Here is a 12,022-nt window from a genome sequence, read left to right as displayed (position 1 = left end):
CCTTCTGACAGCTTCTTTTCTGCCCAGCTTTCGGGGGTTCACAGCTTCACTTACTAGCAGATGTCACTGGCTTTTTGCTGTGATTACAAAAACACTGCCCAAAGCATTCGAGAAAGATGGAAAAGCTCTGAGAAGACAGTAACAGGGCTTTGGCATCCCATTCCCTTCTACTGGGGGTACTTTCCTTCCAATCCCACAGCCCTGTCCCTTGCTCCTGCCTGTGACATTGGGCAATGCTTTCTCTCCTCTCTGCTCTTCACATCTCTTTCTCTCTTTTTTTTTTTTTTCGAGACAGGGTTTCTCTGTACAGTCCTGGCTGTCCTGGAACTCACACTCTGTAGACCAGGCTGGCCTCGAACTCAGAAATCCGCCTGCCTCTGCCTCCCAAGTGCTGGGATTTAAGGCGTGCGCCACAACCGCCCGGCAGCTCTTCACATCTCTATACATTCAGAAGGTGGCCTAGGCATGGGCCATGTCTTGGGGCCACATACAGGTGTGCCGACAATGGAATTAGCTAGAAGCTGAGAGGTTCTCCATCTCACTCAGCTCTGGGCAGACAAGGAGAGACAGAGCAAGACTTGTCCTCTGCCCCACTTCCCTGCATTAGTGACACCACTAATCTTAGTCTGGCCAGAATCTGCAGAGGCTGCCTGGATGGTGGGTGTGGGAGGACAGTGGTTTGACGGCCACACCGTGTCCCTTGAACAGGCTGTGGACCAACAGACAGCTGTCACACTCCCAGCCTCGGTGCGCACCATCATGGACCGCTGGATTCTACAGATGGGCTTTCCTGTCATCACTGTGGACACCAGTACAGGAGAAATCTCCCAGGAACACTTCCTCCTGGACCCCAATTCCAATGTTACCCGCCCCTCAGACTTTAAGTGAGCAGATGATGCCACCAAAGTCCCCAGGAAGGGTGGGACACAAGGGAGGTGATCACGTGCAGTTAGGAGCACAGTGGACACTTGGTCTCAGTGTTGGGCACCTGATTGGGATACCCCAGGCTGTAAGAGTTCCCGATCATCACTCTGGGTCACGGTCTCTCACTACAGTTACCTCTGGATTGTGCCCATTCCGTTTCTCAAAAGTGGACAAGAGGAGGAGCCCTACTGGCTGGAGGTCCAGAAAAGTAATCTAGCCCCGTCTTATCTGTTGGCTCGTGGCCTGTGTTCTTCAGGGAGTGGGGTGGGGGGGGGGTTAGGGGGTTGGGGGAGAGCTGAGTGAAGGTTCCCTTCATTATTTCACTCAACAAATGGAGCGGATAGCTTTGTTTCCAGTTCCCACCTTGCTTCTATGTGGCCCCAGGCAAGTTACTAGTCCTCTCTGGTCTTCCTGCTCCGTTGTGTGAGTCACAGGAGAGAATTCCTGTCAAATGCTTAGGACAGTGATTGGCAGGTACAAGGAGCTGCCTTATGTGACCAGGCACTGAGAAGTCACTCAGAAGCAGGCAAAGGAAGGCATGCAGTCAGAAACATCCAGGGACCCTCTAACAGTCAACTGTAGAGTCTGGCTGTGGTGCTCACCTGGAGTAGTGAGCCAAGAATGAGGGGTCACTTCCATGCAAAGGCCCAGAAAGTGAACTGTGTCACACACAGGGTACCATTGGGAGGAGGGTAAGCAAGCTGGATGCTGAGAGGAGGCTCGGGGTCCTCCATGGCCTTCTGAGCACATTCCACCCAGCCCTGCTCTCTGCCTTACTCCACAGACCAGAGTGAAAAATTCCGGACATCGTCGTCACCCGATGACTGGATCTTACTGAACACTAATGTAACCGGCTACTATCAGGTTAACTATGATGAAAACAACTGGAGGAAGCTTCAGAATCAGCTGCAAACAGATCTTTCTGTGGGTATCACTGCTTTTACGTGTCCCATGGTACGATGAGCCATCAGAAATCAACGTCTGCCCTGTGCTGTAAACCCAAAGTCACGATGTTTCCCTTTCTAGGCTATCCCTGTCATCAACCGGGCACAGATTATCCATGACTCCTTCGACCTGGCCAGGTGAGTGCCCTCCTGGCTGAGCACAGAAGCCTGTGACTGATGGTGAATGACCCTATATTCTCCCTGCTATCCTTGATGCCCATCGGGTGCTGTGTCAGGTACCCCCAGAGCAGCCTCCCATGGTCCCCTGACCATTTCACAGGACTCTGACGGCATTAGAGCACCTTACCCCACGTGTCACAGTGGCACACAGGGGTCTCCTACACCGCCCACTTCCCACCCACCGCCCCAGCTTGCCCAAGTGCAGTGTGCACACTAGGCCTGTGCTTGGTGCTTTAAAAACCACTTGGCTAAGCTGGGCGGTGGTGGCACACGCCTTTAATCCCAGCACTTGGGAGGCAGAGACAGGCAGATTTCTGAGTTTGAGAGTTCGAGGCTAGCCTGGTCTACAGAGTGAGTTCCAGGACAGCCAGGGCTACACAGAGAAACCCTGTCTCGGAAAAAAAAAACAAAAAAACAAAAAACAAAACAAAACAAAACAAAAACACTTGGCTTGAGAGGGACAGAAGAGACAGAACTCGGGCACAATGATGCTTAATGAACACCTGTTCTACCTCCCAGGATAACATGCTCGCTCATGGTGATTATGGTGAGGCAGCGAGCAAGGTCTTTGAATTGAGTGACATTTCCCAGAGTCATCTGTGGACCAAATGCCCACAAATAGCCTAAGGCAGAAGATGGGAGAAGGGTCCAGTTAGAAGAGCTCATAGAAAGGTCAGCAGAGATGACTCAGGCCTTGTCACTCAGCATAAGAACAACCATTACATTCCCTGAGCCCTTAAAAGCTGATAACGGCAGTGTACCACCATAGCTCTGACACTGATTCGGGGAGGCAGGTCCCAGAGCTCAGCCACCCAGCCTCATGGACTCAATGAGTTCCAGGTTCAGTAAGAGACTCATGTCTCAAAAAAATAAGATGAAGATCAATTGAGGAAGACCCCCGCCCCACGCTGGCCTCTGCCCTCCACATACATAGATACACTCATACATACCTGCAGGCACATATACACACATCCACAGAACACACACAAACACATGAGCACCTCTACACACACACACACACACACACACACACACACACACACACACACACACACACATCCAGGAGAAGTTCAGCAGTGTTAAGATCTTGGAGCTCTGAGCTGGGTCTCTTTTGAGCAGTGTGGATTTAGGGAAGACAGTATACATTATACCAAGTCGGTATAAATGGTGGGGTGCACGTTTAATCCCAGCCTCTGGAAGGTGGTTGTTTCTCTGTGAGTTCGAGGCCAGCATGGTCTACACAATGAGTTCTAGGACAGCCAGGGTTACATAGAGAAATCCTCTTTCAAAACAATAAAAATTATCATAGTAAGAAGTAAATAATGCTGGGCGGTGGTGGCGCACGCCTTTAATCCCAGCATTTGGGAGGCAGAGGCAGGTGGATTTCTGAGGATTTCTGAGTTCAAGGCCAGCCTGGTCTACAGAGTGAGTTCCAGGACAGCCAGGGCTCCACAGAGAAACCCTGTCCAAAAAAAAAAAAAAAACAAAAAACAAAAACCTAAATAAAATGAGGTTTATAGGCAAGAGAAGATGACAGGCAGTAGACTGAGGTTGGACCCCAATGGTGACACCACAAACACCTGTGTCACTCCTTTTCCTGTGGAAAATATGAAAGGGTCAGGAGATGCAACTGTAGGTGTGTCCTTGAGAACCTGGGCTATGGTCCCCAGAGTGTGTCTGGGTTGAGTGGGTGCTGATCTGGGGCCTCCTGTTTGTCCTCAGTGCTCAAAAGATACCCATCACTCTGGCGCTGAACAACACCCTCTTCCTGGACAAAGAAACGGAATACATGCCCTGGTCGGCTGCCCTGAGCAGCCTGAACTACTTCAACCTCATGTTGGACCGCACAGAGGTCTATGGCCCCATGAAGGTATGATTTGCTGACATCCCAGGGTCTAACCTGCACCACTGGGCAGTTGTTAAGTTTTTACCCAGCCAAGCTCTTTCAAGAAAACAGGTTTGGTGAGGATGGCAGAGTAAGGGGTCTAAAACGAACAGGCACGGAGAAGGCTAGAAGTATGGTGCCTCCTTCCCCCTCCCGCCCCCACCAAAAAAGAAGACAAGATTCCTAACAAAGCCTTCTCATTGGAAACATGGGAAATGAATGATTTGGGGAGGCCCTGAGAGGACATTGCACTGGAAAGCTAAAGGCCTATCTTACCAGCCATGTGCCTTAGGCAACTGTTGCCAGCAACACCAGTGTATGCTGAGGTGTGGTCCTGGCCACCACAGCATGTGCCCCTAGGCTGGCAGTAAAACACTGGTCTTACAGGCTTTGACACGTTCATAGTGTGGCCTAGATGTGTGTGAAGCTCCCGCTGGAGAGGACAAGCCTGTAGGAGCTGGCTCAGGATGAGGCCACACCCATGCGATGTTCACTGCATCCTTCAAACAGCAGACAAAGAAAACAGAAATACGTGACTAACAGCTGGGACTGGCCAAGTTACACCGCAATGCCCATTTGATGGAATGTTCATAGTCTGTAGACCACATTTAAGACTTTTGTTGTTGGGGATTTGGGGTGTGTGTGCGCGCGCCCGTGTTTTGTGTGTGTGTGTGTTCTGGGGATTGAACTCAACTCCTTATGGCAAACCCTGGGTTAACTGAACCATCTCTCTAGCCCAGTTTTTTTTAGTTGTTTTTTGTTTTGCTTCTTTTTATTGTTTGTTGGCTTATTGGTTTAATTTTTAGATAATCTTTGTAGGTTGGCCTGGAATTCTTTTTTTTTTTTTTTAAAGATTTATTTATTTATTATATATGAATACACTGTAGCTGTCTTCAGACACACCAGAAGAGGGCATCAGATCTCATTACAGATGGTTGTGAGCCACCATGTGGTTGCTGGGATTTGAACTCAGGACCTCTGGAATAGCAGTCAGTGCTCTTAACCACTGAGCCATCTCTCCAGCCCCCCTGGAATTCTTTTAATTTTTTTTAATTCCACTATCTCCCTAGAATAGCAAATGCATATTTTGGTAAACAGCCTTTTAATGTTTTTGTGCTTGCCCAGGATCCTCTCAAGCTAGTAGCGTAGCTCAACAATGCTTATCCCATCAGCCATTCAGCGCACACTGGTGTCAGTATTCCCTTCCGAGCCAGCTGGAGTGTGTCTGTGCTGACAGCTGTGTCACCTATCTAGTAAGGCTTGGTGGACTGAGCCCACAGGAGAGTTCGTGTACTTCCCAAAGTCTTCTGTCATGTCCAAGACTGTTGCTGAGGCCATGCACAAGGTCCTGCCTGAGTTGCACTCTGCTTCCTCAGCCCCATGGCTGTCTTCCCTATTTTCTCTCAGGGAGAACATATTCTGAGACTTTTGAGAGAGCATTTATGGCAGTAGGTTTTCTCAGACAGATGGTCAGCAATGGTTTTATTTTGCTTTCATGCTGGACTGAGAATTCAGTTGGCTTTGGAAGTTTCTAGATTGGAAATCATTCCTCAGAATGTCTAAGGTCTTGATCTAGCAACCTCAGATGCTTTTGGCCTTTCCAGTTCTCAGTGTGTGACCAATTTTGCTTCCTGGAGACTTCTGGGCTCTTGCAGCATTCCTGGTGGGCCAGTTCGGGTCTTTTTGGCTTGGACATAGATATCAGAATGTGTTTGCTGTCCCTCTGAACTTCTTCCCTATCTGTTGTCCATTTCATGTCTTTCTGGAGGTCTGAGCATTTCCACTTCTTTCTCTTGCTTTGGGCTGACTTTCATGTCCCTCCTAGTTTCCAGCTTGGTGACTCTTCACTCTCCCTCAGGGAGAGAGCCCTCAGTGTTTGTCTCTCACCTGCAGGGTGTTTTATTCTTCTCTCGCATTTCTGACCTTAGTGTCCTGCATGGTGTCTTCTTGTCTATCTGGGAGGGTAGTCGTTACTCAGCTTTTGAAATCTCCCTTTTTCCTTTGTTGACTTGAGATTTCTGTTTGTCTTGGTCTCCTGTCAAATAGGAGGCTGAGAGGCCTTTTTGGATTTAAGAGTGAGGCAATAAACAGTGACCCAAAGCCACACCAGAATTGAAACAGAACAGACTGCTAAGGCTCACAAAAGGGTGTGGTGGTGCACGCCTTTAATCCCAGCATTCAGGAGACAGAGGTAGGAGGTGCTCTGAGTGTGAGTTCAGCCTGGTGTCTGCTCGGCAAGTTTCAGGCTAGCCAGGACTACATAGTGCAACCATATCTTGGTGACGATGATGACGATGGCAAGGAAGGATCAGAAGCTCCATGTAGTCTGTCACCTGTAGATCTCACTGTGGGGAGACGTGGTGGCCAAATAATTCATCACTGGAGACACTCAAAAGTGAAGGGCTAGGAAGGAGTCTGGGGTGTGACTTAGTGAGAAAATGTGTGTGCAGTATGTGCGAAGCCTCTGCCATAAAAAATAAGAGAAAGGACTGAACTTAACGACGTACTTATATCAGACTGTCAAAGATCAGAAGTTTTTAAAACTATAAAAAAGGAAGGAAGGAAAGAGAAAAGAAAGAGAAAAGGAAATCAATGAATATTCATGGGCCTTGGGTATTCTCTCGAGATCGTCTGGTGTCTCTGGCATGGGTCTCTTATATGCAGTAAAGCTGGCAGTGCCCACTCTTGAAGTCAGTGGGGACTGACGGAACCTCCACCTCTGACCTCCTTGTAACCCTTCTCACTGTGTGTAGTGCCCAGTACCCCCAGCCTCTGTGGTCCAGCACCTCCTGTGAACGAGGGCAAGCTGCCACTGGACACGGGCCAGGCCGGAGTTCGACCGGCAGACTTGGATTCAACCTCCACACACAGCCCCGGGCTTCCCCGGAGCCCTTTCATTCTGAGCCTCCCCGTAGCAAGCCCTTTTCTCTTTCTTTTTCTTTTTTCTTTTTCTTTTTTCTTTTTCTTTTTTCCAAGGTTTCTCTGGCTATCCTAGAACTCACTCTGTTCTAGGCTGGCCTCAAACTCAGAGATCCACCTCCCTCTGCCTCCAGAGTGCTGGAGTTAAACGTGTGTACCTCCACTGACTGGCTAGCAAAGTCCTCTTCTGCAGAAGCTTGGTAGCAAATTATTCATCTCTGCCAGGTTGTGTCGTCGGTCTCCCTTCTCACCTCCCAGCAGCCCTGTGTTGACATCACAGCCACCGCTACTTACACGGGAGGGGAGAGGGGAGAGGCCAGTTCCTTTTATCATTGGATAATGGCTTCAGTTTGTTGCAAAAGTCAGTCTGCCACATCAAATCAGAATCTGAAAAAAAATAATAACTTAATGACAGCATGAGGCTGACATGAGATTAGGGTTATTATTATTATTATTATTATTATTATTATTAAAGAGAGCAGCACACAGAATTAGGCACAAGCCAAGAAAGGATGCAAGGCCAAGAGGGGATGATGTCGCTGGTCTGGGAAATCATAGTTTGCCCCCATCCTCTGCTCATCTCTGTGTTGCCCAGATTTCTCACAGTAAGATCCTGGAGGAGACCTGACACAGTCGGAAGCAATGGTGGGTGGACAAAGAGGGTTAGGACTGAGTCAGTCTGGCTTTGAGGAGGAAGGACACCAATTCAGTCATCTGTAACCTAGATTGGAAGTGCTGGCCTTGGATACACCCTGACCTCTCCCTGCCTGCCAGCACCCACTTGTGCTTACAAAGAGGCTGCCTACCCAGGCAGGTCGGCCTGGGCCTTTGACACAACTCCTGTATTCTTTCTACAGAGCTATCTGAAGAAGCAAGTCACACCCCTCTTCTTCCACTTCCAAAGTATAACCGGCAACTGGACCAGTCGTCCTCCAACACTAATGGAGCAGTAAGTGCGTTGTCTTATGTGGCTTTGGAGATCCTGTGGGACCTAAGGGCTGAGAACACCACCTGGCAGTGTTCTCCTCTGGAACCTTCCATGCCTGGACACCAGCCAAAGAGAGACCCCACCTAGAAACATGGGACACTGCCTTGGGGATCTACCTCACCTGTAGGCTCTTCTGGTTTCTTTTGAGTTTTGTGGGTTTCTTTGTCACAGCATCTTAGGTAGCACAGGCTGCCCTGAAAGTTTTGATCCTCCTACCTCAGCCTCTCACGTGGTAGAATCACAGGTGTGCACCACCACACTCAGTTTATACAGGGCTAGGATCAAACCCAGGGCTTCCTGAAAACTACAAACATCTACAAACTGAACTACCCCCTCCCCTAGTCCTGACTTTATTAACAGAGACTCAAACTGAAAACCAGAGTCTGCCTTGGGAGCCAAGAAAATGCAAGCTAAAGGCAGGAAGAGAATAGGAAAAGTCCCAAAGGGTCAGCTGAACCACAGAGCCTTAGTAATTAGGCCCCTGGTTGTGTGTTAAGAGGATAGTCTTGGTGGGGATCTGGGCAGGATATACTAACCACATGTCACCCCTGGGACAGGTATGGTGAAATTAATGCCATCAGCACGGCCTGTTCCAATGATCTCAAAGAGTGTAGGGACCTGGTTGTTGGGCTTTATAGTGAGTGGATGAACAACACTGATAATAACCCGTGAGTATTACCCCGTGCCTCCCCTGCCTGTCCTTATCTGCCCCTTGGACTAAATAGAGCCCCAGGCCAGTCATCGGCAACTCCTTGCTCCGGCTCCTTGCTGCTCCTCTGCCCCTGACTCCCTCACTCCACCCCAGGATCCACCCCAACCTTCGGTCTACTGTCTATTGCAATGCTATCGCTTTTGGCGGCGAGGAAGAGTGGAACTTTGCTTGGGAACAGTTCCAGAAAGCAACTTTAGTGAACGAGGCAGACAAACTCCGGACAGCCTTGACCTGTAGCAAAGAGGTGTGGATTTTGAACAGGTGAGGACCTGGCCCCACCCACAGACTCCATGCTCCTCTTCCTTGAGAAGTCTCCTCTTCTCTCAGCCATGTGCTGGCGAGAACAGGGAGGCTCAGAGGCAAAACAATTAGTTGTTCAGAGACCACAGGCTTAGTATGTGACTACGCCAGGGTCAAGGTCAGGGTCAGATCCCTAACTTTTAACTGCTGTGGGCTCTGTTTTGAGCCTCACGGCAGGGTCTCCTGCTCCTGGGTGAAGTCTCTCCCAGCCTGGTAGCCCTTTCATAGGCCAGACCTGCACAGTTCCAGAGACTATGCTAGGCATTGTTCCCGATTCCACAGGTCATCCATGACCCCTAAACCCATGAGAATCATATTCTTTGTTCTCTCAGTGTTTGTGAGAAACAGTTCAGTTGAGTCTCCTTCACCATCAAAGTAAGGGGCGACCACTTTACCTGATGTGAGGGGTGGGAGGGCAGGAACGCCTTCCTTCTTTTATCTGCTCTCAAGAGAGTTTCATGGTAGCACACATTTGCATGACCAGCCATCCTGTGACCCTGTGTAGGTGACTCAGTTTCCCTCCAACAGAGGGGAGGTACCAAGGCCATCCCACAGCTCTTCCCACATCAAAGGGATGCTGAGTGATTCGAGAGGCAGTGATTGTATGTGTGGCATCGGGGCTCCCAGCCCTGTGTCCTGGGACTGCAGTCCTCAAGTGACCCTTGCCTGCTGCCCACAGGTACCTGAGTTACACTCTGAACCCAGACTACATCCGGAAGCAGGATGCCACGAACACCATCATCAACATCGCCAACAATGTGGTTGGGCAGACTCTGGCTTGGGACTTTGTCCGGAGTAACTGGAAGAAACTGTTTGAGGAGTGAGTGTTGAACTATCAAAGGCTGAGACTGGGTGTGCTGGGGTGACCCATACACCTCTCCACCCCTGTACTGAACTTTCTCACTTAGAAAGAAAACTGTGGCCAGAGGAAACATCTCCCACAGGGACAAGGAGTCAGAGACCCACAGCCTGAGCTGTGTTCAAGTCTTGCCTCCTGCTTGTCCTGAGGAGGGTCTCTTGGGGTTCTGGGTTTTGTCTCCTTAGGTCTCCCTCACAGAATGGCTGTGGGGTCCTATAGTTTCCTGACACCTGCAGAGAGGGTCCTTGAGTCTCGGCCCCTCCTCTGCTCATGCTCATTCCCTCCTCCTCTCTCCCACCCCCCACAGTTACGGTGGAGGATCTTTCTCCTTTGCCAATCTCATCCAGGGAGTGACCCGGCGCTTCTCCACTGAGTTAGAGCTGCAGCAGGTAAGTGGCCAGACCTCTCCTCACCCTGGGACCATGGGAGTGGGAAGAGGAACCAGGACATAACTTCTCTATTGCCCAGTGCAAATGCACTATTGCAACATTCCTGCCATCAATGTCGATGGGTCCAGTTTTTCCGTGTCCCTGGGCAGCGTCTGAATGGCTAATGGCGGGAGCTTGCTGTCCATTTGCATATCGCTGGAATAACTTCTATTCATGTCTTTTCCCTGGTTTTAATTTGAGCTTCTGCCTTTTAATTGCGGTATTGTAAGAAGTTGTGTGTGTGTGTGTGTGCGTGTGTACTTGTATATTCAACTTAGGGACTTGATGTGTCAGCAAGCACACCACCACCTGCTGTACCCCTCTACACTTTTTAATTATTTTTATTTTATTTTATTTTATTTTATTTTATTTTATTTTATTTTATTTTATTTTATTTTTTGAGACAGGGTCTCACTATGTGACTCTGGCTGGCCTGGAATTCACTGTGTAGACCAGGCTGGGTTCGAACTCATCAAGTACTTTCTGCTGCTGCCACCCAAAGGCTGAGATCAAAGGCATGCACCACCATGCCTGGCCCTAGTACTTAATTTTTTGATGCTGTTACAAGTAAAAAATTCTCTGACATCTCAGGTTTTCATTGCTGTCCCTAGGAGTACAGTTGATGTTGTACGATGGTTCTATATCATGAAATCTTGCTGGATCCTTAGTTCTAACAAGTTTCCCTTTTTGTTTTTGGTGCTGGGGATGGAATCAAGGAGGGCTTCACACATCCTGGGCAAATTGAGCTGTAGTTCAGCCTGGATTCTGATAGTTCTTTCACGGATTCCCTAGGATTTTGTATGCACAAAATCCCGTTAGAGGCGTGAGTTGCAATGGCCCCCTCCCTGTGTACTTTTCACGCCACTTTACTGTTTTGAAGCTATGAGATGGGACCTCAGGGCCTCCATCATGCTTAGCAAGCGCCGCACCCCTACTAGTACTTTTTTAAAAAGCCACCTAGGCACTGAAGCCACTCGATCATCTGAGAGGTTCAGAAATCCCCACAGTCATTGCTGCATGTGGCACCTGTTTCATTGGCTCATTACTGGGTTGAGATACTTCAGGTGAAACTCAGGGCTAACTCTGAGCTCATGCACAATAAAGCCGGATACCTTCTGAGCAGATCCCACCTGGGGCTGTGGTTTCACAACTTCTGGGTAGGTGAGCACTTAACCCCAAAGAGAGGTGAATGATTGGGTCCCTTATCCAGGGAACAAGATATGGCCCCCACTCCTCAGGGGCCTGTGAGTGGAGTGAGAGGCAGAGGGCTGGGAAGCACCCCTGTTCTCAGGGGCTGAGTTGGAGAATCGGCTCAGATCTGATGCTTTGGTTTCTTAAAACAGCTGGAGCAGTTTAAGGTGGAGAACTCGGCGACGGGCTTTGGCTCCGGCACTCGGGCTCTGGAGCAAGCCCTGGAGAAGACGAAAGCCAACATCAACTGGGTGAAGGAGAACAAAGATGTGGTACTCAAGTGGTTCACAGAGAACAGCAGTTAGTCCCTGGTTCTGAGAACCACTTGTCCCAGTGTGACACCTCTGACTATCTCAGCAGCCTGTGCAGGGTCTCTATCCTCAGAGCTCCACACACCAGCATCCTACCCTCAAGGATGAAGTCTCCAGCCTAGCTCCTGATTGTCAGGCTGCCAGATACCTCCCAGTTCTTGCCCCTCATGCCAGCTCTGCCCCAGACTCAGGCCTCTGGGGCTGATCTCAGGGAAGCCCAGCTCTGAGGCTAGATTTACTGGACAAAGGGCAGCTACAGAGAGTCTCCCTGAATGCTCTGCTACTTTCCCCCCACAAGACCCAGAACCAAAGAATCAACAGAGAATAAGATCTATATATATATTTTTAAGAGAAAATGTAAATAAATAATTTCTAAAATGA

General features: G+C 49.3%; 1 protein-coding gene across 1 annotated transcript in view; it reads left to right on the top strand.

The window, feature by feature from the left end:
* Anpep (alanyl aminopeptidase, membrane) overlaps positions 1 to 12,022 on the top strand; it is a 19,492-nt gene extending 7,470 nt beyond the window's left edge. Inside the window, exons 11-21 of the mRNA XM_028754807.1 lie at positions 709 to 884; positions 1,056 to 1,132; positions 1,709 to 1,848; positions 1,951 to 2,006; positions 3,771 to 3,918; positions 7,710 to 7,801; positions 8,398 to 8,508; positions 8,646 to 8,813; positions 9,532 to 9,672; positions 10,019 to 10,100; positions 11,483 to 12,022. Coding sequence (XP_028610640.1) covers positions 709 to 884; positions 1,056 to 1,132; positions 1,709 to 1,848; positions 1,951 to 2,006; positions 3,771 to 3,918; positions 7,710 to 7,801; positions 8,398 to 8,508; positions 8,646 to 8,813; positions 9,532 to 9,672; positions 10,019 to 10,100; positions 11,483 to 11,635 — 1,344 coding nt within the window. The 3' untranslated portion in view covers positions 11,636 to 12,022. The remainder of the gene's footprint in view (positions 1 to 708; positions 885 to 1,055; positions 1,133 to 1,708; positions 1,849 to 1,950; positions 2,007 to 3,770; positions 3,919 to 7,709; positions 7,802 to 8,397; positions 8,509 to 8,645; positions 8,814 to 9,531; positions 9,673 to 10,018; positions 10,101 to 11,482) is intronic.

The sequence above is a fragment of the Grammomys surdaster genome, unplaced genomic scaffold (genome assembly GCF_004785775.1).
Source record: "Grammomys surdaster isolate TR1022 unplaced genomic scaffold, NIH_TR_1.0 126036, whole genome shotgun sequence".
Lineage (NCBI taxonomy): Eukaryota > Metazoa > Chordata > Mammalia > Rodentia > Muridae > Grammomys > Grammomys surdaster.
The sequence above is the reverse complement of the archived record's forward strand: the minus strand, read 5'-3'. Positions and strand labels throughout refer to the sequence as shown.